This window comes from Nelumbo nucifera, chromosome 1 (genome assembly GCF_055504915.1).
Source record: "Nelumbo nucifera cultivar China Antique chromosome 1, China Antique-T2T, whole genome shotgun sequence".
NCBI classification, from domain to species: Eukaryota; Viridiplantae; Streptophyta; class Magnoliopsida; order Proteales; family Nelumbonaceae; genus Nelumbo; species Nelumbo nucifera.
This window is the reverse complement of record NC_142649.1, coordinates 79,450,218-79,478,006: the sequence shown is the minus strand read 5'-3', so window position 1 is coordinate 79,478,006 and position 27,789 is coordinate 79,450,218. Positions and strand designations below refer to the sequence as shown.

Genomic DNA, 27,789 nt, shown 5'->3' with positions numbered 1-27,789 from the left:
TGCTTCATACTTTCCATCTAAAACCCAACAAGGAAAAACTTGGTTGTTTGTGGTGGAACTATTTATCCAGTCATTATAATTGATTTGAATTCCTTATTTAATTTAAATAACTAAATCAGGTTTAATTTGTAATTTAAAAGTCTTTCTAGTGACTTTTTTGTTTAAATTAAGAAATTGAATTAAGAAACTTTCTTTGTCGAGGGTGGCAAGATGGAAAAGAAAAAAGATTCATATGATGAAGTAGGATCAAGTTTGTCAGCCTCTTGCTGAGGGTGGGTTGGGAATTAGGTATTACAATGGATTTGAATAGCAAATGGGATGAAACAAGTTACATGGTGTTGACAAAATGAATGGACTCCCACCCTCAATGAGCCAAAAAATTAATATTTATATGTTATGTACAATTACAAAAATGCCCTTATAGGGCCTGAAGAAATTGTTTCAACTTCAATAAAGAAAAGAAAGTTGAAGAAAAGGATAGAAAGAAGAATTAGGAGAAGATAGGAAGAGAAAGAGAAGGGAAAGAGAAGAAAAGAGGGAAGACTAGAAAGGAGAAATCTCACTCTCTTCTCCTTACTGTCAACCCAAGTTGTATTAACATTTTACTAAAGTTGAAATGACAACATTACCCTTAGATAAGTTACAAAAAACATAAGAGAGAAAAATAAAAAGAAAAAGGCAATAATGCCCTTATCACTAATTCTAACACTCCCCCTCAAACTGGAGCATATATATCATAAAGTTCCAACTTGTTACAAATATAATTCATCCTTGAGCAACCCACACTTTTAGTAAAAAATATCAGCTGCTTGGTCTTCAGATTTAACATAGGGAGTAACAATCTCTCCACTTGTTACTTTCTCTCTCACAAAATGGCAATCAACTCCAATATGTTTAGTCCTCTCATGAAACATTGGATTGGAGGCAATATGTGTTGCAGCTTGGTTGTCACAAAACAATGTAATGGGTTGACAAATTGTGATATTCATCTCCTAAAGAAAATGCTTCAACCAAACTAGCTCACAGGTAGCATGGGTCATTGCCCTATATTCGGCTTCAGCACTACTCCTAGCAACCACACTCTGTTTCTTGCTCTTCCAAATACCAAGATTTTCGCACAAGAAGGTACAATAACCTGTAGTAGACTTCCTGTCCATTGGAGACCCTACCCAATTTGCATCTAAGTACCCTACCAGAGACATCTCCCCCTTTTTTATACAAAACCCCCCGGCCAAGAGCACCCTTTAGATACTTCAGCATGCTCATAACACCATCCCAATGAGCAGTTGTTGGATTCTACATGAATTGACTTAGGACTCCAACACTAAAGGAGATGCCAAGCCTAGTGATGGTAAGATAGATCAGCTTGCCTATTAGTCTCAACTGGCTTGGATCCCAACGACCAAAATTCATCCAACATATCTAAAACATACTTTCGTTGGGACAAAGAGATTCCCCACTTTGATCGAGCTACCTCAATTCCAAGAAAGTACTTCAAGGTTCCTAGATCTTTAGTTTGAAAGTGTTGTTGTAGGAACTATTTCAACTCATCAATTCCATGTGTATCATTGCTAGTGAAAACAATATCATCAACATGCACTGCTAGAATGATTTTCCCAGATGACAAGTCCCTACTAAATACATAGTGATCAACACTACATTGTTTCAAGCCAAAATCTTACACCACACTACTAAAACGACCAAACCATACCCACGGTGATTGCTTCAACCCATAGACAGCCTTCTTCAAACGACACACCTTTCTTGACTCCCCCTAAGCAACATACCTAGGAGGTTGCTCCATATATACCTCCTCTTAAAGATCACCATGGAGAAAAGGATTTTTAATATCAAGCTGAAATAGGGGCAAAGTGGACAGCTAAAGAGATAAGCACTCGTATAGAACCTATTTTAGCCACAGGAGAGAAGGTTTCTAAATAGTCCACACCATAGGTCTGAGTATACCCCTTAGTAACAAGTCAAGCTTTGAACCACTCAATACTGCCATCTTGACAGTGTTTAACTATATAGACCCATCAACAACCAACGATTTGCTTCCCAAGTGGTAAGGAAGTGAGATCCCAAGTATTATTAGATTGAAGAGCATGAAATTCTTCATCCATCGCCTTCTTCCAATTAGGAGATGAGAGGACTCCTTGTAAAGAACACGGTAGAAAAACAGAGAGAAGGAAAATGAATGAAGCGTTGATGTGAATGAGACGAGTGAGCAAAGGAGACATACCAAGAAAGGGGGTGACCTGTGCAAGCACACTTACCCTTATGAAGAGCAATAGGAAGATCAAGATGGATTTGTCAACAACAAAGACTATAGTGGCATGTCAGAAGCTAGAGCTGGATCAACTGTTGGTGACAATTCTGGTTGTCTATCACGTCTCGAGTACACTCTATGAATAGATGGTCGAATAGGCTCCTCCACAGTAGGTAAGGGAATAAAGACATCACTAAGTCAGAGGGAAGAGGAATAAAAGGAGAAGGTTCACGTAAATAGGGTAAACTCTCAAAGAAGGTAACATTCAGAGCAAAAAAAGCTTTCTGTAGAATAGGATCATAGCACTTGTAACCTTTTTGGGTATAAGAGTAACCAAGAAAATACATTTGATAGCTCTGGAGTCAAATTTGTCATGGCCTAGACCTAATTTGTGAACAAAACAAACACAACCAACCACACGAGGAGGAAGAGAGAAAGGAGAAGTAGAAGGAAACAAGAAAGAGAAAGGTGACTCACCATCTAGGACTGAAGAAGGTATACAGTTTATGAAAAAACAAGAGGTGAGCAACTGCATTACTCCAATAGATTTTAGAGATCGACATTTGAATCAACAAAGACCGAGCAGTTTCAATCACATGACGATTTTTTCTCTCAACTAGACCATTTTGTTGAGGATGTGTGAAATGAGGACTGATGTATAACAGCATGAGAGTCAAAATAAGACTAAAAACTATTATGAAAGTATTATTTGGCATTATAAGAACGAAACGCTTTAATGTATACACTAAACTGATGCCTTATCTCAGAATAAAAAGATAAAAAAAAAATAGAGAACAATTCTGAACGATCCTTCATTAAGTAAATCCATGTCATTCTTGAATAGTCATCAATAATGTTACAAAATATCTAAATCCATTATAAGATGACACACGACTAAGACCCCAAACATCTGAGTGGACTAAAGCAAAAGGACTCTGGACTCTCTTATCATCCCTAGGAACAAAAGACACTATATGATGTTTACTTAACTAACATGACTCACAATCTAGCTGAGTTACAAACTCCAAAGTCAGGACTTGCTTTTTCAAAACATGCAGAGAATGATGACCAAGACGACAATGCCACTAATGTGGTGTAAGAGAGGAATTAAGAGCCTTCTGAGGACCATGGTCATCCAAGTAGTACAGTCCTCCAACTTTACAACCGCCACCAATTGTCTTCCCCATCTTGAGATCCTAAAAGACACACTGACACAGTATGAAGGATAAAAGGTTATTGAACAATGAAGGGTTTGAGTAAGCCTACTTACAAACAAGAGACTAAAGGGAAACTTGGGAAAACAAAAAACAAAGCGTAAACTAAGCTCAAAACCAAGAAACACATTATCTGTACCAATAATAGTAGAAGAACCATCAACTAAGGTAACAATTTGAGAGGTAGAAAGTGGTAACAAAGATACAAACATATCTAAGGAGCTAGCCATGTGATTTGAGGCTCCAGAATCAATTACCCATGGTAAAAGTGAAGAACTAGAAACAAGGCAAGCAGTACTTGACTTCACAAGTGTAGTAGTGGCTGAACCAAAAGAGGCAGACTGGCGAAGCTTTTCATACTCCTCAGATGAGATAAAGATTGTGTCTTTATCCTTAGCAACATTGGTAGCAGGAGCATCTTTAGTCACACTAAGACTCTCAGTCACCTTCCACCATTGCATGGTTAGCCCAGGAGGATGGAGGGCCATAAAGATCATAACAAAAGTTGATTGAATGACCTCGTCCACAATGTGAGCACTTACGAGCTGAACCACAACCACTGACACTACGACCACCACCACCTCTTGCACCACCCTCTCTACCACCTCCACATGCACCTCTGGGCCCACGGCCAAAACCCCTCACATTACCTCCACCTCTACCACGCATATTTCTACCAAGAAAACCTCTGCTAGAAACCACCATGGCTGATCTCTCTGAAGGTGGGGATGATCACTATGTGGATTTGAGGCTCTCCTTATGTGGGAGAATATGTCGGACAATGATGGAAGATCACTGCTCCCTAAGATTTGGGCCCGCCTGGTTCAAATTCAGACCTCAACCCAGATAAAAACCTTGCAACATCTAGATGTTCTCTTTGTTCTTGTTGAGTCTTCAAATCAGTGGATAAGGATTGATAAACATTAAGTTCATTCCTTAAGCTTTTTAAAGAAGCATAGTTTTCCTCGACACTTTTATCCCCTTGTTAAAGAGAAAAATAGTCTTGGTATAACTGGTAAATTCTTGTGACATTGTCTTGTCCAAAATACAATTGCTTGGCATGGTCCCAAATCTCCTTGGTCATCTCTATAAACATAAGGTTCACACTAATGTGATTCTCCATACTATTCCAAAGAGATGTCATAATTTGGGCATTCTCTTGTACCCATTCATAGTACCCCTCTTATTCACTTTTCAATGGACCCTCCTTAATATACTTCAACTTGCCTCTTGCAATTAGAGATACCTCAACCGACTTGGCCCATGGGATATAATTAGTACCATTAAGTTTCACCATAATTGAATGAGAAGTCATGAGATCTGATTGCACAACTACTATAGGCTTAATGCTACTATTTGATGAAGCCATGAGTGAGAAGAGATCACTGATTTGTCACCTAGGAAAACTGTCAAACAGCTGGTATGCAACTATTGTAGTACACCTTTTTCTTTAGGAAAAACATCAAGAATCGTTAGCCCTCTACTTTAGAAACACTAGGGAAAATATTACACACTTACCACAAGGTGTCACCACACCACAAACCAGCACAAAATCACCACACATCAAGGAGCGCCTACCTCACAACAAGGCTGCCCTTTTCAAACTGCCAAATAGAGGGATTTTAGAAAAACACCACCAACTCACACAACACTGCAACTTGAGGCATTAAAGCCTCTTTTCCAAGGGAGCGACTAGTCCTCTTAATTCCTTTTCCTTTCCAACAAAGAATAGAGAATATTCTATATTCCTAGGGCACAAAAAAATTGAGACGTGAACAGTGCCGCCAACAGTACAGTCGACCTCAAAACTCTGATACCATGTTCCAACTTCAATAAAGAAAAGAAAAGTTGAAGAAAATGATAGAAAGAAGAAAGACAAGAAGATAGGAATAGAAATAGAAGGGAAAGAGAAGAAAAGAGGGAAGACTAGCAAGGAGAAATCTCACTCTCTTCTCCTTATTCTCAACCCAGATTGTATTAACATTTTACTAAAGCTGAAATGACAACAATACCCTTAGATAAGTTACAGCAGACATAAGAGAGAAAAATAATAAGAAAAAGACAATAATGCCCCTGTCACTAGTTCTAACAATTCTAACAGAAATAATAGGGTGATATAATACAACTATGGTACAAAAACACCCTTAGCTCCTACAATCTCTACATTAAGGATTTTAATGTGGCTACTTGGAAAATGGCTTTGGAGGTTTGGGGCTGAGAGGAATGTTTGGTAGGGAAAGCTTATTGCAGCTAAATACGATGAGCAGGGGAAATTGGGATTCGTCTAATCCTTTCAACTCTTATGGAAGCTCTCTTTGGAAAGACATTTTAAAGATATATAGTATATTTTCATTGGGTGTTAGTTATAAAATGGGAGATGGTAGCAGATTGGAATTTTGAAGAGAGGTACCTAGCATGTACAAAAAAGGAACCGTGATTTTTTTCGCCCCTTAGATAAGACATCAATCTTCCAGCCCTTTATAAACTCCGCCATCATTTTAGGGCAGCAGCCACTCACCTCGAACAGTTTCCAGATTTAGACCAAATCTCAAATAAGAATTTGAAGTACAGCAATAAGTGACTGATTCTATTTGCTCATCACAGAAAACACAGTTTGCAGAGTCTAGCACCATACCTTCCTTAGCAAGTTATCCCTTGTTAAAATTCTATTCAGATAGGCAATCCAAACAAAAAAAAATGATCCTCGGACCTACTGATAGAGTTGTAAAAAAGATTTTACTGTGAAATTTCCACAATTCTCCCATTCCCAACCTTTCTTCCCCCAAGTATCATATAATTTATGTAGCAATTCCACCTTGGAATCTACCTCCCAGTCATTCAAATTTCTTCTGAACTGGAGGAGCCAAAGGCACATTTCCATTTAGTATCTGCACAAAATCTGCAACCTGAGCTTCTTTATCAGCAGCTAGCTCAAAAAGAGCCAGAAAACTATCCATCAATGGCCTATTTTAAAACCAAACATCCCTCCAGTATTTCACCTGAAGCCCATCACCAACCTTGAATCTCACACCCTTTGAATAAATTTCAAAAGCTTTTCTCCTTCCAAACAGAACATCCATAGAATTGGTTTGATACCCCTGGAGATCCCATCCCAAATTTCTATACCTGTATTTAGCTACTACCACCCTCCCCCACAGACCTCCTTGATTTCAGAAAATCTCCAAATAGAGCAATATTCATATTTTTCACCTTCCTCACACCCAGACCTCCCTGGAGTCTTGGCTTACACACTAACCAAATTATATTTCTTTTTATCCTTCCACCCTCTCCACAGGAATTATTTCATTTTCTTTTCAATGAGAGATGCCATTCCATCCAGGATAGGATACATTGAAAGCAAATATAGGGGAATAGATGACAGCACACTTTTTAGTAAAGTGATTTTACGGTTTTTACCTCCATAAGAAAGATACTTGTTATCCCTTTGAAACATGTTTTCCTTCACCTTTTCTTGTTATCAGAAGATAAGATGTTCTGGTAGTGGACTCTATTAGTTGCAGGGAGGTAATGTTCTGTGGTCCCCTAAATTCTGGAAAAACCTGCACAATTGGGAGTTTGAGAACCTGCTGCAGCTGTTGAGCTCCTTGGGAGTCAATCTGTCAGGGTGGAGCAGGATGATACTAATGAGAGTTTCTTGGTTAGCCTAAGAATCTTAACCAAAGCTCTGGCTTTACTAGGTAACTTCTAAAGACAATTTTCTGCATTGGTCAGTTGCCATTGGGAAATATTTGACCAGAGATAACCTACCAAGGAAAGATATGCAGATCCAGGACCAATCCTGTGGTTTGTGTGCGATGGCAGCTGAATGTCTGGACCACCTCTGAATTCATTGTCCTTTTTTTTGAAGATAAAGAAAAAATTTTATTAAAACAAAAAGAAGTACAAAGAAAGGTGATAAGCAATCAACCGAGGGAAATTAAACACCCAATGAAAAACCAACTAAAATAAAGCAAAACCCTGCCAAGCAAACACCCCACAGAGGCCGACCCCCTTACAAAAGGAAACAAAATCAAATCAAAACAAACAATGAGATCCCAATCATCAAACAAAAAAACAGCTCCCCTTCCAGCCCCAAGAACCACCCAACAAGAACCCAAATCAAAACCCCAGCCCCCTAAAAGACTCTTATTCATGCAGTCTTCTTGTTCAATTTTTGAATGCAATCTTCTTGTTGTCTTCTGACTCCATTTTTGTGTTTTCTTACTATCTTGCTAGGCCCAATGCCAAACAGGCCAACTTTTATCCTTGCAAAAACCTTTGACGCTGTTATCTGTTGTTGACTCTCTCTGCTTTTCTGTGAGATCTGCATCTTCTAATTGTGTTTAAATTTCCAACTGCTTCTTCCAATTCTCCAACAGATTTCTGACCTCTATCTGACCCATCCTCCCCTCTCAATTCTTCTTCCTTTTCCTTGATTCTATTCTCACAGCCTTCTTTCAGCTCTTTCAACTTTTGAGTTATTAGATTACTTGCATTACAGTCAGCCACTTGATTATCCTTATTTTCCTTCTCTCCATTTCTTTCCTCCACGAACCTGGATTATCCTTACAGTCAGCCACTGAATTCATTGTCCTTTTGTTCAAGCCTTGTGGACTCATTTCCTGAAATCAGCCAGTTTATGTTGGGTTGTGCCACAATCCCTCTCTGATCTTCTTTCTAGCTGGCAGCAGCAAGCCAGCAAGGTGTGAGTGAGATTTGGAAATCAATGTCAGGTATTGTTCCTGCGGTTGTTGTGTGATCAATATAGGCTGAAAGAAATAGAAGGATCTCCCTAAACAAGTGCAGATTGAAGGAGGAGCTTATTAAATTCATATTTGACAAGCTTGGCTTTTGGTTTTCTGTTACTAAGGGAAGTGGCCATCTGTCCCCTTGGCAGTCCTTGCAGTGTCTGGAGTTCTGGAGGGTGTATTAAGTGTGTCAGTGTATCTCGTGGGTTCAGAGTCTAGCCTTCTGTTTTGGGCCCTGCCCCTCTTGTTGTACTATTATCCTGAATTGAAATAAAATCTTGCTTTACCTCTTTCAAAAATAATATATATATTAAACCAAGAATCCCTTATTCAATAAAATTCTTAAGGGTGTTTAATAATGGCTGAATTGGTTGAACTGAATTGCCTATCAGTTTGCCTTTTAGAAATAAGCAATTGAGCCCTGTTTGGGAACACTTAAAGTAAGTACTTATTTTAAGTGTTGGGACCACATAATAAGTGGAAAATAAATACTTATTTGTGTTTGAAAAATAAGCACAATAAGTGCTTATTTTGAAAATTAGTACTTAAAAAATAAGCCAGAGTTGGGTGGATTCTTTTAAGTGCTTATTCAATAAGCACTTATTTCTTTTTTTCTGGGACAAGACCATCCCCAATGTTTTGTTTATTTTCCAAGGACTGCCCCCAACTTCAAAAAGCCAATAGAACCTATCATTTTTTCCCATCGAACATTAACTTAACTCACAGTGGCTATGATTATTATGGAATCTCAGCACCAGGTTCACGAAACCCCACTGTTTAACTCCATTTTTTCTGTTTTTTTTTTTTTTGCTCCATTTTTCATTATTTCTCCAATCCCTTTCTATCATCTATTATTTTTTGGATTCTAATGCACTGCTTTGCTTTGGATCCAGCCTAGCAAGCAGCATCTACTGTTTTACTTTGGTTTTTTCAACAAAGTGTGCCAATATAATATTCATAAATATCAAATATATGCCTATGTTAAGTTAGGGCTAATTGTCATTTCCAAAAATATAAATACTTATGAGATAAGCAACTCACCAAACACTGTAATATAAACAAATTAAGTACTTAAAATAAGTATAATTGGTTTGAGAAAAGACCTCCCAAACCAAAAAAGTACTTACTCAAATAAGTACTGAAAAATAAGTACTTATTCAACCAACCACTTATTTCCAAACATGCCCTCTTCTTAATTGCTGCAAGTCATGTCAGGGTGACTTCTTTACCCCTAAATATTTCACTATATGACTATTTTATCCAATAAAAGACAAACCATTAAACAGTTCAATTTAGCCAAGTTAGCAGTTATCAAATGGCCCGGGGGGGCATGGAGAGTAAAACTAATGCATAAGGACAAAAAAGATACAGTAACTACATACATTGCAGATGCCACAGATTGCCAAACAGGCTTCCAGACAATTCAGAAGATCAATCTTCCTTTCCCTAGTAAGTTTCTTTGCAGTCTCAAAAGAGGAACACCAAACGGAATTAGAATCATAACTCTTAACAAGAAGAGGGTGATCACAAGCTTGTCGTAGGCGCAAAAGCATCAATAAAATATTAACATAATTCTGTTTGATGGTCCCTGCAGCTGCATAAACCTGAGATAGTATCCACATTAAAAACCAATGAAAATACAAATTTCAGGAAAGAGTTAGAACCATGATTACCAGAGTTTCAATATACAGAAACCAAAGTAACTGTTGGCAGCACAAAAAATTCGCACATGTACAATGAAAAAAAAAAATTCACCTTGAACTGTGCACATGAATCAGCCTCTAGTTTGGAGTAGAAGTCTCGTTCTTCTTTTGAAAAATCTACCTTCTTCAGTTCTATGGATTTTGGTGGTAAAGTAATTATTGGTTTTCCATCAATAATAGTGCCTAAAGAACAAAAAACAAAGGCCCACTGAATAAGCATAACTCATCAAAGAAGATTTCACACTGATACAACCCTAGGTGCAGCCACCACAAACATGATCAGATCAACCAACATGTACAAGGATCCTGTCTTGGAACAAGATGTTGCTAATAATAAAACATATCCAACGGTTTTCCATTTGTCACCACAAGCTATAGTATAAACAAACAAACAAAACAGAATCTGAGAGCCAATTAAGTAGACCCCCTCTAGTAAAATCTTCTAAAAAGATTTATGAAAATGTCCAAAATACCCATGCAGTTACTTTTGACAAAAAAAAATATTTATTTTCTCTCTTCATATGAATCACTAACTCAAACCCTTTCAATCTCTTTTCTGAAATTGATTTATTTTCCAAATTTTCCCTTCATATGAATCACTCAAAGGTAAAGCTGCAACTTTACATTTTCTTGTTTTTGTTGTTCATAAAGTTTGTATTTTTTTTCCATAAAAACCAGCCTCAATAGTAGCTTTATGGGTATTTTGGACATTTTTGTGGATCTTGTTAAAGGATTCTAACAAAGGGGGTCTATTTGCAACTGTATCAGAAAGTTTATGGGAGGTGACTGCAATTACTAAACTTCAGGGAATGTTTTATCAATGATCAGAAACTTCAGGAGATGTTTCAGCAATTTACCCTAAAAAACAGAAAAAAAAAAAAAAAAAAAAAAAACCTTGCTAAAATATGATTTCTTTAGGTTATTCAAGACTCTATTTAAAAACCTTATTGAGTTTTTTTCCCATCATAGTGGGTAAATATAAAATTGTTCTAGTGCTTCTAATGCATGTTTGGTACACTTGGTTGTATTAAGTACACATATAGTAGATATGAGTTAAAATAGAGTAAAATTACCTTTCTATGTATATTTAAATGTTTAGTATGTGTGTTCTTAATTTTTTGACAAATTTCTAAAATAATAGATTGGTCTTATGTTATGAGCACGTGCACCACACGGCAGCAGTTGAGGCAGCAGCGCGCATACGATAGGCACCGCACGGCAGCGGCACCATGAGCCGCGCGGCAGCGGCACCACGCGCAGCGCGCAGCACCGCGCGCACGCACCGCGCGGCAGTGGCACCGCGCGCCGCACGGCAGCGGCACCATGTGCCGCGCGCACGCACACTGGCAGCAGCAACAGAGCAGGGCCCACACGACAGCTCATAGGGTGGACCCACCCTTATCCGGAGACGTCAAGAGATCGCGCCTTACCCCTTATCCCTTATCCCATTCTCCCTTATCTTATCCCCTAGTCTTAGACGGAATTGTAGTACCATTAAAAGTAAGTAGTCTAATTAGAAGTAGGAGTTTTAAGTCCGCTAGGACTAGCCTAGCCTAATCCAACAAGGAAACCTCCTCTTGTAATCGCCTATTTAAGGAGGCGCTATTATTGAATAAAGGCATCGAATTTTTTAGTCAAGAAAGGAAGTAGAGGAGAGTTCGGTGATCTCTTGAACAAATCACCCCTGAGATCGTCAAAATAGGGCCTGTACGCAAGGCCAAGGGCAAGGAAAGGTCTGAGGCTCCGAAGGCGGAACGACCCGTAACACGATCCTACACTCGAGCCCATAACATCTTGGTATCAGAGCCAACCGTCATGGGGGAACAGGAGCCGCTGTCTTTCAGAGTCCATGAACTGGGAGCATAGGCTCGCAGAAACCAGTATGGAGGTCCGAGAGGTCAAAGATGACGTTCGGGAGCTGCGTCGCCTGTTAGAAGCGTTCCTCTCCAACAAAGAAAAGAACTCAGAGGGGCTAGCCTCTACCAGCAGTCGCCGCACGGACGGGACAGAATCAGCCAACGAACATCAAGCCGCAGCACCGATGGCTGCAGTTGTTCCCAAGTACAGCCGGCTTGAGTTTCCATCTTACGACGGCACCGGAGACCCATTAGGGTGGTTGTACCGCTGCGAGCAGTTCTTCCGCAACCAACGCACGGATGACAGAGACAAGGTCAGCCTGGCAGCCTTCCACCTTACGGAAGAGGCACAACTCTGGTTCTACCGCGTGGAGCAAGAAGAACCAGGGCTCAGTTGGGAGCAGTTCAGGTCCTATTGCCTCCTCAGGTTTGGACCCCCAATGACGAGCAACCCGTTGGGTGAGCTAATCAATCTCAAGCAAGTGGGAACCGTGGCTGAATACCAACGCCAGTTCCAAACCTTGCTTGCCAGAGCAGCCACAGTTAGACCAGATCAGCAAGTGGACATGTTCACAGCAGGGCTGTTAGAACCCCTAAGGGTAGACGTTGAGATGCAGCACCCCCCAAATCTGGTTACGGCAATGAACCTCACCCGCGCCTTTGAACGGAAGATGCAGCTCACTCAGGGACCCTTCAGCATTAGACGGCCAGCCACGACTTGGGCACCGTCAAGGCCAGAGGGAGTGTCTACCCCTGCGCCCAACAGGGAGCAGAGGACCCACACCGGTAACCCCTCCAGACCAGTATCACAGACAGGGAGCAGCAGGGTGTCACCCCCCATCCGGCGTCTATCTCGAGCCGAGATGGCAGAACGGCACGCGAAGGGACAATGTTTCAATTGTGATGATCTATACTCCGCAGGGCACAGATGCAAGAAACTATTCTGCCTTCTAGTAGACGAGGCTGAAGAGGATGAGGAAGAGCCGACACCAACTGAACCAGAAATCTCACTCCACGCCATCACAGGTATCAAAACCTCCCAGACAATGCAGCTAAGGGCTCTAGTGACGGGGAAACCCGTGCGCATTCTGGTGGACTCCGGAAGCACCACAACTTCATCAGCAATCGGGCGGCCCGCAAGTTAGAATTGCCCATGGAAGTCAGGCCACAACTACAGGTAGCCGTGGCGAATGGGGAAAGAGTCCACAGCCCCGGTATCTGCAGGAACACTGAAATTCAGGTTGGAAAAGAATCCTTCAGGGCAGATTTATTTGTACTATCCTTGGACGAATTTGACATCGTCCTAGGCATCAAATGGCTGATCACCTTAGGCCCAATCCTGTGGGACTTCGCTGCCCTGACTATGACCTTCCACTTGGATGGCAAACCAGTTACTTGGCAGGGAACCAGGACAAGGTCCAAGACACAACTGCATGCACTCCAAGGGGAGAATTCACGCGCCACGGATATGGAAAGACTTCTCACCGATTACTCGGTTGTTTTCCAAGAACCCAAGGGCCTCCCTCCTCCTAGAGCCTGCGACCACCGGATCCCTCTAATTGTAGGGTCAGACCCGGTCGTTGTTCGGCTCTATCGCTACCCCCACCGACAGAAAGATGAGCTAGAGAAGCAATGTGCAGACATGCTACAGCAGGGGATCATTCGGCCCAGCCACTCCCCTTTTTCCTCCCCAGTTCTGTTGGTTCCCAAACAGGATGGGACTTGGAGATTTTGTGTAGACTATAGGGAACTCAACAACCGAACCGTCAAGGATAAGTTCCCAATCCCCATTGTAGACGAATTATTGGACGAACTCCACGGTGCACAGTTCTTCTCAAAGTTAGACCTCAGATCAGGCTATTTCCAGGTCAGGATGTCTTCCGCGGATGTAGAGAAGACAGCCTTCAGGACACATCATGGCCACTTCGAGTTCCTAGTTATGCCATTCGGCCTCTGCAACGCCCCTTCCACATTCCAGGCCCTGATGAATGAAGTCTTCCACTCTCAACTCCGAAAATATGTGCTAGTCTTCTTCGACGACATCCTGGTCTATAGCAAGACGTGGGTGGAACATATTCAACACCTACGGGTCGTGCTCGAGCTCCTAAAGCAACACCGACTCTTCCTTAAAAGATCCAAGTGCTCCTTTGGGGAACACCAAGTCCTTTACCTTGGACATGTCATCAGCGGACAAGGAGTATCCGTGGACAACTCCAAGGTTCAGGCCATTAAGGACTGGCCCCGGCCACAATCCGCCAAGGCCCTCCACGGGTTCCTAGGGCTAACAGGGTATTACCGAAAGTTCGTTCAGAATTACGGCCTGCTAGCAGCCCCGCTTACCAACCTGCTCAGGAAAAACGCCTTCCACTGGGATAGCACAGCCGAGGCAGCCTTTGTAGGCCTAAGGGAAGCCCTCTCCTCCACACCAGTCCTCCAGCTACCGAACTTCGACCTTGAGTTCACAGTCGAGTGTGATGCTTCCGGCACAGGCATAGGAGCCTCCTTCAACAGCAAGGGCACCCGATAGCCTTCTTCAGCTGCAAGCTAGCCGACCGCCACCTCAAACTACCCGCCTATGAACGCGAGCTCATTGGCCTAGCCAAGGCAGTACAACACTGGAGGCCGTACTTATGGGGCAGACCCTTCGTCGTCAAAACAGACCACTATAGCCTCAAATACTTGCTGGAACAACGACTGACCACCTCTCCACAGCAACATTGGGTCAGCAAATTCTTGGGGTTCGACTTCCGAGTGGACTATAAGGCAGGATCCCTGAACCATGCAGTAGATGCCCTGTCCCGACGAGAGGAAGATAGTATGATCCTCCATGCGATCTCCCAACCACAAGCCACCCTGCTAGAAGACATTCGGAACGCACTGTTGCAGTCTTCCGAATGGAACGACCGAGCCCAACAAATACAGTCAGGGTCTGCTAACCCAAACTGGTCTTTCCACGATGGGCTGGTATTTTACAAAAAGAAGATCTACCTACCCGCCGATTGCCCCCTCATCCCCTCCATCATCGCCAGCATACACCACTCGACACACGAGGGCATTCAGAAAACGCTGCATCGCATTCACGCTAACTTCCACTGGCAAGCTATGAAGGCCTCGGTACGGGACTTTATCCAGAACTGTGCGGTGTGCCAACAACAAAAATGGGAAAATTTGCACCCCGCGGGCCTGCTCCAACCCCTCTCCCTCCCAACGCAGATATGGGCCGATATTCCATGGATTTCATCGAAGGGCTGCCCAAAGTTGGGGGGAAGTCAGTCCTGTTCGTGGTGGTAGACCGGTTCTCCAAATATGCTCACTTCCTCCCTTTATCCCATCCTTATACTGCAGTCTCGGTCGCCCATACATTCTTCACCCACATTTTCCGCTTACATGGACTCCCCGAGTCCATTGTCAGTGACCGGGACCCGATCTTCACAAGCACATTCTGGAAGGAGCTCTTTAGATTACAAGGCACGGCCCTCGCCTTCTCCTCAGCCTACCATCCACAGTCAGACGGTCAAACAGAGGTGGTGAACCGGACAATTGAGATGTACCTTCGTTGCTTTGTGGGCGACCAGCCGCGGCGCTGGGTCGAGTACCTCCCATGGGCTGAATACTGCTACAATACATCCTATCACTCCTCCCTTGGAATGACTCCCTTTAGAGTAGTGTACGGTCGAGACCCTCCACGCCTTCTATCCTACGAGCCGGGCTCAACGCGACTAGAAGAAGTGGACCGCAGCCTACAGGCTCGCAACGCCCTACTGGCCAAAGTCTCCTTGCGCTTACAGCAGGCGCAGGCACATATGAAAAATGCCTATGATCAGCAACACCGCGAAGTCACCTTTGAACCAGGGCAGTACGTTTGGCTGAAACTCCGACCATACAGGCAGCTGTCCCTCAGGCGCCGGGGGCCCCCTAAGCTGGCCCCCAAATTCTACGGGCCTTTCAAGATCCTAAGGAAGATAGGAAAGGTAGCTTATCAACTCGAGCTTCCGGAGCACAGCAGGATCCACGACATCTTCCATGTATCCCTCTTAAAACTTTATGTTGGCACTCCTCCCGTCCAGGTACCTCCCCTACCCCCTTTGCAGGACGGTAAACCTATCCTCCAGCCTGGTGCCCTCGTCCGGTCCCGCGTCCATCAAGGCACCTTCGAGGTTTTAGTCGAATGGGAGGGACTACCCCCAGCAAAGGCAACTTGGATCCCCTGGACCGTCCTCCACAACGCTTATCCAGACCTCGAGCTTGAGGACAAGCTCGTAGTCCAGGAGGGAAGTGATGTTATGAGCACGCGCACCACACGGCAGCAATTGAGGCAGCAGCGCGCATACGATAGGCACCGCACGGCAGCAGCACCATGAACCGCGCGGCAGCGGCACCACGCGCACGCACCGCGCGGCGGTGGCACCTCGCGCAGCGCGCAGTACCGCACGCACGCACACTGGCAGCAGCAACAGAGCAGGGCCCACACGACAGCTCATAGGGTGGACCCACCCTTATCCGGAGACGTCAAGAGATCGTGCCTTACCCCTTATCCCTTATCTTATCCCCTAGTCTTAGACGGAATTGTAGTACCATTAAAAGTAAGTAGTCTAATTAGAAGTAGGAGTTTTAAGTCCGCTAGGACTAGCCTAGCCTAATCCAACAAGGAAACCTCCTCTTGTAATCGCCTATTTAAGGAGGCGCTATTATTGAATAAAGGCATCGAATTTTTCAATCAAGAAAGGAAGTAGAGGAGAGTTCGGTGATCTCTTGAACAAATCACCCCTGAGATCGTCAAAATAGGGCCTGTACGCAAGGCCAAGGGCAAGGAAAGGTCTGAGGCTCCGAAGGCGGAACGACCCGTGACACGATCCTACGCTCGGGCCCATAACATCTTATCTCTTATGAATTACAATTTATGATACAATTGGATTCTATTCAGCCTACCCTAGGATTTACAATACAATTAGGATTTCAGAATATTTGGTGGTCTCCTCTTTTGGCAAGCCAGTAAACCTAAAATTCAGCCAATAAATATGGCTCTTGAAAGGGAAACTGGCAAAGTAGTCTGGTGTCTTCACTCAAGGGAATGGATATGGAACTTTCCTTTTTATGAGTAATAAAAAATACTTTTCATGCATGCAAGTGTTATGTTAGATGTACAAAAAGGATATAAATAAAAGAAAAGGGAACCGCCTATGAACAATATCTCTGCATCTCAATCTTTCTACTCATTTAGGACAATATCCTAATCCATTAAGAAGAAAGAAACCATCAACACGAGGTAAAGGCCTTATAAATTTTTCAGATATTCTTTTACTCTACTCCTTTCATACCACCTAGGAGATGGCACAAGGAATCATTAACCAAAGCATAGCAACCCTAGGACCCAATTGAATCAAATGGTCAAGAAAGAACCCCTTTCCATTTCCAGGAGGGGCAAGTCCAAGATATTTAAATTAGATACCAAGGCTGGGCAAAACGTAACTGTTTCAGGTGTTATTACAGACTTCAGCTATTCATAGTGCTGTGAAGATATGTTGTGGTTCAATTTGTTTTCCACATGATGTGTTTGATCACAATCATGTCAAATTATAAATTCAAGATGACAACCTGATGGAATTGCTGAGGCAATAGCCAATGATGAAGCTGATAACTATTCCATGTTTTTAGTACTTATTTATTTTGGGGGCCACCACAAGGCAGAGGAGCATTGTATCCTCGTATGCAGCACTCAAGATGATCAAAAGAACAGTAAAGGATCCTCAGAAACATATGCAAGCTTGATATTATCCTTCTAGATAATGCCATGTTAGGAAAAATCATCTTTTTTCCATAGGCTTATTCCTTAAGTACATGCCTTCTGGAAATACAGAATCCAATACCCAACCATAAACCTCAACCAAGGTACTGCTATGACCTAAACCCTACTTGAGTAGGTTTATTTTATTGAAATACCTTCAGAAGTGCAGACAAAAAAAAAGATCCCATCCAAGAGAAAAAGTGCCCAAGGGGGAACTGGGAGACTCAGTACATCCATCTACTAATGGTGTAGTTCAAGAAACTGAACAAGGGATAATCAACATCCTGGAAATTCGACTACCAAATACAATGAGGTTTGAAGAATTGTGGTACTAAACAGTTAAAAAGGTAATAGAAAATTAGAAACTCAACCAATTGGGCACCAGGGCCATCACTTCCAGAACTGAAGCCTTGGGTAGATCTATGAATGAGGATGACAAAGAGATGATTTTTTCCCACCAAAAAGATAAGACAAAAAAAAAAAAAACAAGAGGATAAAAGTTAGTAAATAAAAAGATCTATTATCATCATCCACTGAAGAACCAAAGATTATAACACAAGAGAGTCTAATCTGGAATGTCACCTTTTGTGCGACGAAGCATTATGGTCTTCAGAACAGCTTGTAGATTTTTGTACCCATGTGCTGGATTCTTATTAATCGGAATCTTGATCATGGAGCAGAATGAATTGTAAACAGAATATGGATCATATCTAAGGAATCTGAAGTAACTATAAAGATCATCAACTGCATTCTGGATAGGTGTTCCTGACAAGCACCACCTCCTTTTAGCTCGAAGTCCCCAACATGCCCTTGCAACTTGAGTTCTGTGATTTTTAATGCTCTGTGCTTCATCCAATACTACCCTAAACCATCCAACCCTTGCAAGAGGACGAGAAACAGATTCAAGTGATGTGCCATCCACTCCCTTTTTATCCTTCCGATTTTTCTTATCAGAACTAGGGGGATACTTTCTTTTTCTGCTGGAAGACAATCCCATAGGTGGCAGACTTTGAGCTTCTTCCTTCCCTTTATCATCATCATCTTTATCCACAAGAGGCTGCTTTGGAACCTCCATGCTTACAATGGAATATGTTGTAAGCACAACATCATACTTGGCCAGATCATAAGGATCTTTTGTTCGATTGGTTCCATGGTATACAAGAAAAGAGAGATTAGCATCCTTGCTGACCTTACTATCCAGCTCTTCAGCCCATTGCCGGAGGACACTGGTAGGACATACAATCAATGTTCCAGCGGCTGGTCTACCCTTCATGATCATGGAAGAATTCTCATTCTTCACTGACTTCTTAACAAAACCAGAATCTCCATCATCATCTTCATCTAAATCTAAAGCTTCCAATTCCCCTTGTTTTGCAACTGCAGAACTAATCTTGGAGGAGGGAGATCTTTCCTTCAGTATAAGTGCAATTGTTGATATTGTCTTTCCCAATCCCTGCTAGGCAATTATCATGTAAGCCATTGTAAAAAAAAAAAAACTAAAATGGTTCCAAGAACAGATAAAATTTAAGTTATTGGTCAATAAACCTGATCATCAGCAAGAATTCCTCCGGAGCAGGGTGAGCTATCTGTTTCCTTTTTCACCATCCATGACAATGCAATTCGCTGTCCAAATGTTAATTAAAAGTCATTTGGGATGTCAAAAATAAGGAATTACTTCTCACAAATATAAAGGATGATCCATCTCTAGCCTTACAGTCACACAATACAAGAAGGCGAACCATTCAATCAGTCTCATTAATGTATATCACCTAGATTAAACCATTTTTATTGGTTGACTATGGCCATTAGCATGTACTTGATCATTCAACCATCATGTAGATTTTAATATTCAAGGAAAAGATTAGATAGACAATCATAGTCACCTGGATTGTATTGGTTTTGACTTAGATCATGTCTTAATTGGGACCCATTAAATGGTTTCCCTGCATGTTTGCAAGCTAATATGCATTTCTTTTGCTGACTTCAAACTATAAACCATGCTAGAACCTTGTACTTGCCAAATAAATGGACTTAAAAGATAAACCTAAACCTGATGTCTCAGAAGGGGGACGGCCAAAACACCATCTGGTGGATTATCTTCTGACTTAGGCTGAGCAAGATCCTGCAAATGCACTTCAACCTTAGGTCCATATAAATGTAGAGAAACACACATGAACATATGCAAATGCAAAACCACTTCTTCGAGCAGCAAAAAAAATAAACAAAATTTATGGTTATCACCTGTAACGCCACCCTGAAGGTTAATCTCTCATCATTTGCTCTATGCCATGTGTTTACAATTCCTGTATGGTAAAGAGAGTTTCTATTCATAGAATGTGTTGTGGTCACAGGGGGTTTTTCATGCACTAATGATGTATATGGCTGTATAGGATGACTGATATCTTCAAGAATACATAAATCAGCATCATCAGTATCATCAACATGGGCCCTATGCCCTGAGAGACTCTTGTGGACAACTTCACCAGTGACTTTTACAGAATGACAATTCATGCTACCAGATGGAAGCAGTATATTCTCTTTTTCTTCCTTCATGAATATGGTCTGCTTGTTACTTGAGGTAAATAATTGAATATCAGAAAACAATTGTCTTGAGCCACTATGAATTGAAGGCTCACCACCAGCACTAGCATCAGAGTTTCTATTGATTGGAGAATGATAATCATAGGGGACAGGCTCAAGAACCTTTACATCATAAGGTGTGCTCTTAGAAGAAAGAAGCTCATCCTCTCTTTCATCCTTTATGCAAACCTCCTCCTCACTTACATTGCATGATTGAAGAGTATGAAGTGATTGCCTTGAATGATTGTCAGAAGAAGCTCCATTTTTCGCATCAGAAGAAGAGCATCCAGTAATTGGTGAATGATACAAACCAGCTTCACACTTAAAACCCATACCCTGAGACATATTTATATGAGCATAATCCATTATGGATTCTTCTTGAACAAATGTGTCAGCTCTTCCTCCATGTGTTGTCATCGTACTTCCTTGGCATATATTATGAGTTGGAAGCAGGTGAACCTCTGTTTCATCTTTTGTGTGGATTTGTTCTCCCACAGTTGACATAAATTGCAGAACCGAAGAATCAGACAGGAAATGCCTTGAAGAACATACTAAAGTAGCATTATCATCAGAGGCACTAGGATCTGTACAAAAGGTTAGTGGTGAACAATGATGACTAGTTTCACATGTGATATCAGCAACCTGACTGCTATTGAGTATAGTATGAAATTGACCTATATCTACATCCAAAAAATATGCCTCCTCAGGATATTTACATGAATTTTCTTCAAGTTTTCCCATATTGTCCATGCTATTTCCACATATAGCACTATACTTCCCAAAAGCCAAACCTGCTTCTTCCATCACCATGTAAGGTGAAGCACCTGCAGTTTAGAATACCCACAAGTTAATGAACATGAAACTCATTCTAGAATCCACAAAGCACAGGTGAAACGAACAGGCATATGTAGCTAATTATTACTCTGTGCAGTACAAACTTAGATACATGTCTTAACCAGGCATATGGTAACACATGCAATTTTATTGAGCTCCCAAGGTGACCTCATCTTCAGTTGAACAAAGATCATGGTCACCAACAATACGAAATGTGATTACCATTGCCTGCAGAAGAATTAAACTCGGTGCCAAAATTCCTTAGCTGGTATGGTGGTTCCTTACCAGGAGGATTTACAGAGCTTCCAACCCTCTGATCAAGGCAAGTGTTACATTCTGAGAATGGCACAGTTAATTGGTCATTAAAACTCAAAGAACTGCATACAGGATTGCCAATCTGTGGTGGATCTTCCATCTTCACATGATCAGACACCATTTGAGAACTTCCTGGAGTCTCAAACGAACACTCTGAGCCCATGCTTGTCCTAGAATCTGAAAATTGTGTATAATCTGAAGGATAGAACATGAAAGATCCTGGTACCTCAGCTCCTTTTGGAGGTGCCACCCCATAGATACCTAACAGAAACTCAGCATTCAAGCAAGAAACGATTAATGCACGCATACTGAAAGGCATAGGTGTGTTTGGTAACGGCTGAAATAGATTCTGAAAGCTGAATGTGGAGAAGGCTTAAAACTTAAAAAAGGTTTAAATCCAATTTATCAAAAAAAAAGCTTAAATCCACGGGGTACTATTAGTATACAATAAAATTTCTAAGGATAAAACAATCACCCCACAATTCCCATGCTTCATTCAGCAATTAAGTAGCAAGTTACTTAAATGATGAATGAGGCTTTTCTAAATTTATTTTGCATTTATCAAATACCACCTTAGTTTTTCTTTATGACTTTAATGTATAGCTTTTCTTATATGAAATAACAACAACAACAAAAACAACATAACAGTAAATAAGTGTAACATAGGCAACAAAAGAAGAAATACCAAGTCAAAATGAATCATGTTACCATTTTGTGGCTGGGACACATTCTCATGGTGGTAAGCAAGAAAACTTGACTCTCCTTGTAAATCATTCCTTGATGATATATTTCCTGCATTGGTCTGCAGAAGGTGCCACATTGTTAAGAGCTGATGAAAGAGTGTTCATGGAAGACAAGGGAAATAAATGGATAAAAAAAAGCATAATAGTAGAAAATATGCATATCGAGTCAAGAAAGTTATCTAGAAAATATTTCAATTATAAAATAACTATTTGGCCCCTAATTTCTATAGTAGTTATTGCTAAACTTCTTCCTCTCCCTTTTTGATGGATAACAAAGTTCTCGTTAAGATAAGAATGATATCAAAAAGCATAGAACAGGGAGAGTTCCAGCCATAGTGTAGAACACTAAACATAAAAGAACAGGAAAAATACAAAATATACCAATGTCTTACAATTTCTGTCCAATTACTAAAATCAATCCTGTTCACATCCTTAAAGTCTTAAACTCTTTGGCACAAATTCCTGATATGCAATTAACAAATAGATTTTCCTGCAAATTCTGTGAAACAGTAATAAGGATGATACCATGCCTTTGAAGATTTATTCATATAGAAAGAAAGCAATAACAGCTGTTAAGACAGCAGCTTAGAAGTCCTTGGGAATAGGATTCTGGATACAGAGGTATTTTGGTCATTTTGATAACAACAAAGATTAATTTCCATCATGGTTCTAAACTTCCACAGAACTGACATTATTAACCTTGCTAATCGAAGTCACAGACGATTTTCAACAAGTTTTGACTGGTTGGAGTTCAATGTTACATTCAGTTTTGTCAAAACCAGATTGTTCACAAACCCAATAAGCCTACAGGGTCACAGGTAAAATGGTCTCACCATTGGGTTGACCCAGTGCTCTATGATGCCGTTACTAAGTATAAAATTTATAAAAAATATTTGTAGGCAGTAGCAAAATTGTTATTATTCTTTCTCCATGCATGAGCCCAAGTTTGTACCTCCCCAAGTGCATTTTCCTTTGTTTAGAATACACGATTAAAATGTATTTAATGTCCATATAGTATATCTATATAATGATATAATGCACAAATTGGCATATGACTTTATAGTTTGTCACTAGGCATTCACAAATGATATGGTTTGAAACTTCTTATTAATTCTACTAGTTGGCACTTGACACTCAACTATTGACTCAAGCAGTTCATTTAGACACATCCAGATTTCAGAGAATTATCCAGGTTAAAAGCAACTTTGCCAGTTATTCCGGAAATACAAAAAGTGGGGATCGACAAAACTGTAAAACCACCAGATCTGGTCAAGATGGTGCAGCTGTCCATGCAGCATATTGATAATGATCTAAGCATGAAAACATATCAACTGAAATTGTAAATAACATCTCAATGTGAGAATATCAGACACACATGACTACATATGTTAATATCTATATCCTATTTCCTATTTCAAATAGTCTGGTTTAGTGGCATTATTGGTGCTACTGCTATCATTTTGTAATGTTTTATCCTAGGTTTGTAATAATTTAATGATGCTCCCTTGGTTTCTGTATTTTATAATGTTTCCATGATTAATTCCACTTCCAAAAATTAATTCCTCGTCCACAATAATGAAGGTTACATTGCAATCAAAGTTTTAAAACCTTGATTTCCACTTTCTTGCTTACAAATTTTAGAGCTTGTAAACATGGAAGTCACTCCATGAAATGTATTTCAGTGTCATTACTATTGTTGTGATCATTTATACTAAAAACAAGGCCAGCATCTTCTTAAACCGTAACTGACTCCCACTCTACATACTGTTATGGATGCCATGCAATGTTTCATGTTTTTCTCTATGCGAAATCTTTATGCTTTTTCTATTTTTAATGTTAGGTTTATGCTATTATTGGTCAAGTAAATGCAATTTAAATTGTTCCCAACCCTAAGATGATTTTCTTGTCTTTGTTTTCTTTCTTTTTGTGATGGGGAGAATGAAATACTAGTTACCCAAATTCAGGACAGGGCACAAATGAGCGTAATTCAAATCCCAAAACAACAATCGCCACAGTTTTTGTTCGCAAGAAACAAACACATACCTTGGAAATGCCATGTGGCTGGTTTGGACTTTCATCAAGAATGGCATATAATTGATCAAGATCAATAGAAAGATCATCGGAACCATTTTCTACGTCAAAGGAATCCTCCAACCAGTTCGAACTCTCCTCTGCTTTCAGCATATCATTGCATGCCATCCGTAACAGTATGTAGAGCGAGGGCCAGTTACGGTTTGAGAAGATACTGGTTGGAGGATTCCTTTGACGTGGAAAATGGTTCTCATTTCTTTCTATGCGGAATCTTTACCCTTTTTCTGTTTTTAATGTTAGGTTTATGCTATTATTTATTGGTCAAGTAAATGCAATCTAAATTGTTCCCAATCCTATGGCTCAGTTTCGAAGAAGTACAAATACAAATATGAGTGCAAAACCTTGCATTTTGTATTATTTTATATTTATTTATATTGTACATATTTGTATTTATGCTCTTTCCAAATTAAGCCTAAGATGATTTTCTTTTTGTGAATTCGGGACAGGGCACAAATGAGCGTAATTCAAATAAACACATACCTCGGAAATGCCATGTGGCTGGTTTGGACTTCCATCAAGAATGGCATATAACTGATCAAGATCAATTGAAAGATTATCAGAACCATTTTCCACGTCAAAGGAATCCTCCGACCAGTTCGAACTCTCCTCTGCTTTCAACATATCAGAGAAATACCATAGAACCCCCCCCCCCAAGCACCCCCAGCTTCAAAAACCCTAATTCCCTACAGTACCAGACCCGAATTATGGAGCGCCTCGATTCAAATTTGAAGAGCCCACAACTTCGAAATTGGGAAAAGCACAATTCCGAAGAAATTCAGCGAAGACTATGTGAATGCTTAGAGACGATGGTTTTCGTTTGCAACGTCGTCGACCTGTCAGCTCCAATTCCCCGAAAGTTCATAGCTGTTTCGGCTGATACGACTTCTTTTTTCCTTTATTTTATACGGGAGGAGATATGGTTAGGCTATTAAGCTGTTGAGGGAAACCAACGCGTGAGATCAGAGTAAACAACGCGATAACAGGTGTAGTCGTCGTGTTCGTGTAGAGATGAAGTGCTCCTCATTATTTAACCCCCACAAAAAAGTAAAAGAGAGAGAGAGAACAACTAACTGCCAATCTGCCATAGAGGCATAGAGTCAGTTTGTCGCCTTATCAAAAAAAGACGTGCCCAATTCAGTAATTGCTCTGCTTTTTTAAAATTCGGAGTTTCAGTAAACCAAAAAGACAGGCGGTTTTCTAGTTTTTCTTCTTCCAGAGTTCTAGGCCGTGTTGTCGTTTCAGGATTTAATTATATAAATATAATTATCAAAAATTAAAATTATGAAAAAAAAACCCTCGAACACCTCGTGGCCGTTACGAAAACCGGAAACGTAGCAAGTAACAACTGTGCATTTGATGAAAACTAAACTCGGAGTTACAGTACAGTAGGACTCTGGAAGGAATTGAGCAACGTGTAGTTTTGAGTACTCATAGGACTGGGAGTTTGTTTAGTCTACAGAGCTACTCGTAAAACTTGTCCAATCACAAGAAAGAAATAGCGCCAGACCGTACGCGTGGCCTCAGACGTCAGGGTGAGCCGTGAGGATTGGCTGAGAATCTTTCTCAGAGGATTCGAAGTTGTACGATAATTAATAAGGCCGTAGGGCCGAGAATGTAAAGTTGGACACTTGGACCAACCCAGTCTCAGGGCCTAATTCACGTATGACACACCTGCAACAGGAGTGGCATCTTTCTATATTGGGAGAATGACGGTTCAGTCCAGGCTGGGTCAGAAATTTTAGGCCCAGTTGGGTAGGTGCCTGCTCGAAATTGATGTCAATTTACGAATGGAATGGTGTATAGAGTGGGAGTATTTGATGTCAATTTAGAAATCTAGTGTAGGTCTGTCCTTTGTTTCATATTCCCACGTATGATACACTTGCAAAGTAGGCACTTGTGGAAATTTTGTTTGATTAAAATATCTTAAACCGTATAAATGTAATTTTAATAATTATTTTTCTCTTCATTTAATTTTCTTTTATTAAATCTTATATTTAGGTATTAACTTTCCTTCTTTTGAATTTTATATTAATTAACTATATTAAAAATATATATAAGTATGATAAAGAATAATTATTTTATTAATGATAGAAATTGATAGAGGATGATTTGACTGGCCAATCATGAAACAACATGTGGCATGCCGAACCACCTTATGACACCTTGGCACCACAAAAGATGTAATCCCGACCTAAGGAGACTAATCGGACACCTCGTAACAAGGCAACACATTCTACCTCAGTGGAGGAAGTTGAGGACTTCGAAGGCCAACTTGCACTCTTCCAACCTAGGCAACCAACGGTCTAAATAGCCAGCCAACTTCTCGAGTACTGACCTGACGACCTGTGTAGCAGGTTAACCTTATCCAGAGTAATATACCTATTGGTTCTGAGTCATGCAGCAACACATCACCCACTTGGCATGGATGACCCTGGCCTCCATACGACGAGACTGGGTAAAGATCACCACCAACGTGGGAGGGGTGTGCCCCAAAGATAACAGGCCGATAAGGTCTGGCGTCCTCGAATATCTTGAACATGAAACTTAGACCCCAACACCTATAAAAGGAACTCAACCCTCCTTCAAAAGGTATGCACACAATCTGTGAAACTCATTCATTTATTGTTCTTTCTAAGCTCTATGTTCTCTATACTCTTTTCATTAACTTAAGCATCAGAGTGCCTAGTCCGTGTTCAGCATCCCAAGTACTCTGATTCTTCACCTTTTACAATTCGATGGACACACCTCGTTAGCCCGTCCGTCCGAGATGTCTTATAGCAGGGAGATCGTTAAATATCTACTACAACGAAAATAAAAGGCAATCTTAAAATCAACCAAAAAAGTTGGTGGTGAGTCAACAAAATGTATCAACATTTTGGTATCATAGTTAAACAATAATAAAAATTAAAAAGATAAAATATAGAAAAATATGAAAAAAATACAAAAAATTGTATAAAACATTTGGGTATTTCTCTAATATCATATTAAACAAAAATAAATGTAACAAATAAGAATAATTTTATAGAAATAAAAACATAAAAAAAAAATTGAAAAACGTATTATTTACTATCGTCATTCATCATCGTCGTCGTCATCAAAAAATTTAACGTGCAAAACATATGGTCACCAACTAGTATATATAGTAATCCAATCACTATATGCCATCGAGCACTGTGTCTGAATCGTCTTGGTAAATCATGCCAAATTGTACGACTTCTGTTTATGGAATGGTGTTTTGTGATTCACCCTAAATCCGGATATGCTCCTCGTATAGCACTCTCACACCAACCTTATCACATTGAGGCCATGCATTAAAACATCTTCTCATGAATCACAATTGGCTATGTTTGGTTTGAAAGAAAATGTAGGGAAAGGAAGGTAATTCGGAATAACTGAATGTTATGACCATTTAGCAAGTTGTAGGATCAACGAAAATGCCTTAACAATTATAAATGATAAGTGAGAGATTGAATGGTTGTGGAGTTCATATATATTTGTTAATGTGCGGGGCATTATTATTGGCTCCACAGCTTGTTGAACACAGCCATTGCGTTCAATTAATCCCATTTCAAAGGAAGGGAAAGATAGGGAAATCACACATCGTTTAGGACTGTAATATGCTGTCAGATTGGTGTAAGGAGTAAATCCAGT

General features: G+C 40.6%; 1 protein-coding gene across 8 annotated transcripts in view; it reads right to left on the bottom strand.

Annotated features, from left to right (window-relative positions):
• LOC104605631 (helicase-like transcription factor CHR28) overlaps positions 1-25,179 on the bottom strand; it is a 42,338-nt gene extending 17,159 nt beyond the window's left edge. Inside the window, exons 1-10 of one of the 8 annotated variants that reach the window (XM_088886768.1) lie at positions 24,091-24,261; positions 22,013-22,106; positions 21,275-21,565; positions 20,872-20,979; positions 19,817-20,739; positions 19,626-19,697; positions 19,121-19,198; positions 18,158-19,028; positions 9,987-10,117; positions 9,614-9,835 (exon numbers count right to left, since the gene is read on the bottom strand). In XM_088886768.1, the coding sequence (XP_088742894.1) occupies positions 9,614-9,835; positions 9,987-10,117; positions 18,158-19,028; positions 19,121-19,198; positions 19,626-19,697; positions 19,817-20,739; positions 20,872-20,979; positions 21,275-21,565; positions 22,013-22,106; positions 24,091-24,246 (2,946 nt within the window). In that variant the 5' untranslated portion in view covers positions 24,247-24,261. Of the gene's footprint in view, positions 1-188; positions 3,478-9,613; positions 9,836-9,986; positions 10,118-18,157; positions 19,029-19,120; positions 19,199-19,458; positions 19,603-19,625; positions 19,698-19,816; positions 20,980-21,274; positions 21,566-22,012; positions 22,107-24,090; positions 24,305-24,618 lie in introns of those variants that run through there. The other 7 variants (XM_088886771.1, XM_010270468.3, XM_088886766.1 and 4 more) reach the window with 7 other exon arrangements.
• Between the last annotated feature and the right edge of the window lie 2,610 nt (positions 25,180-27,789).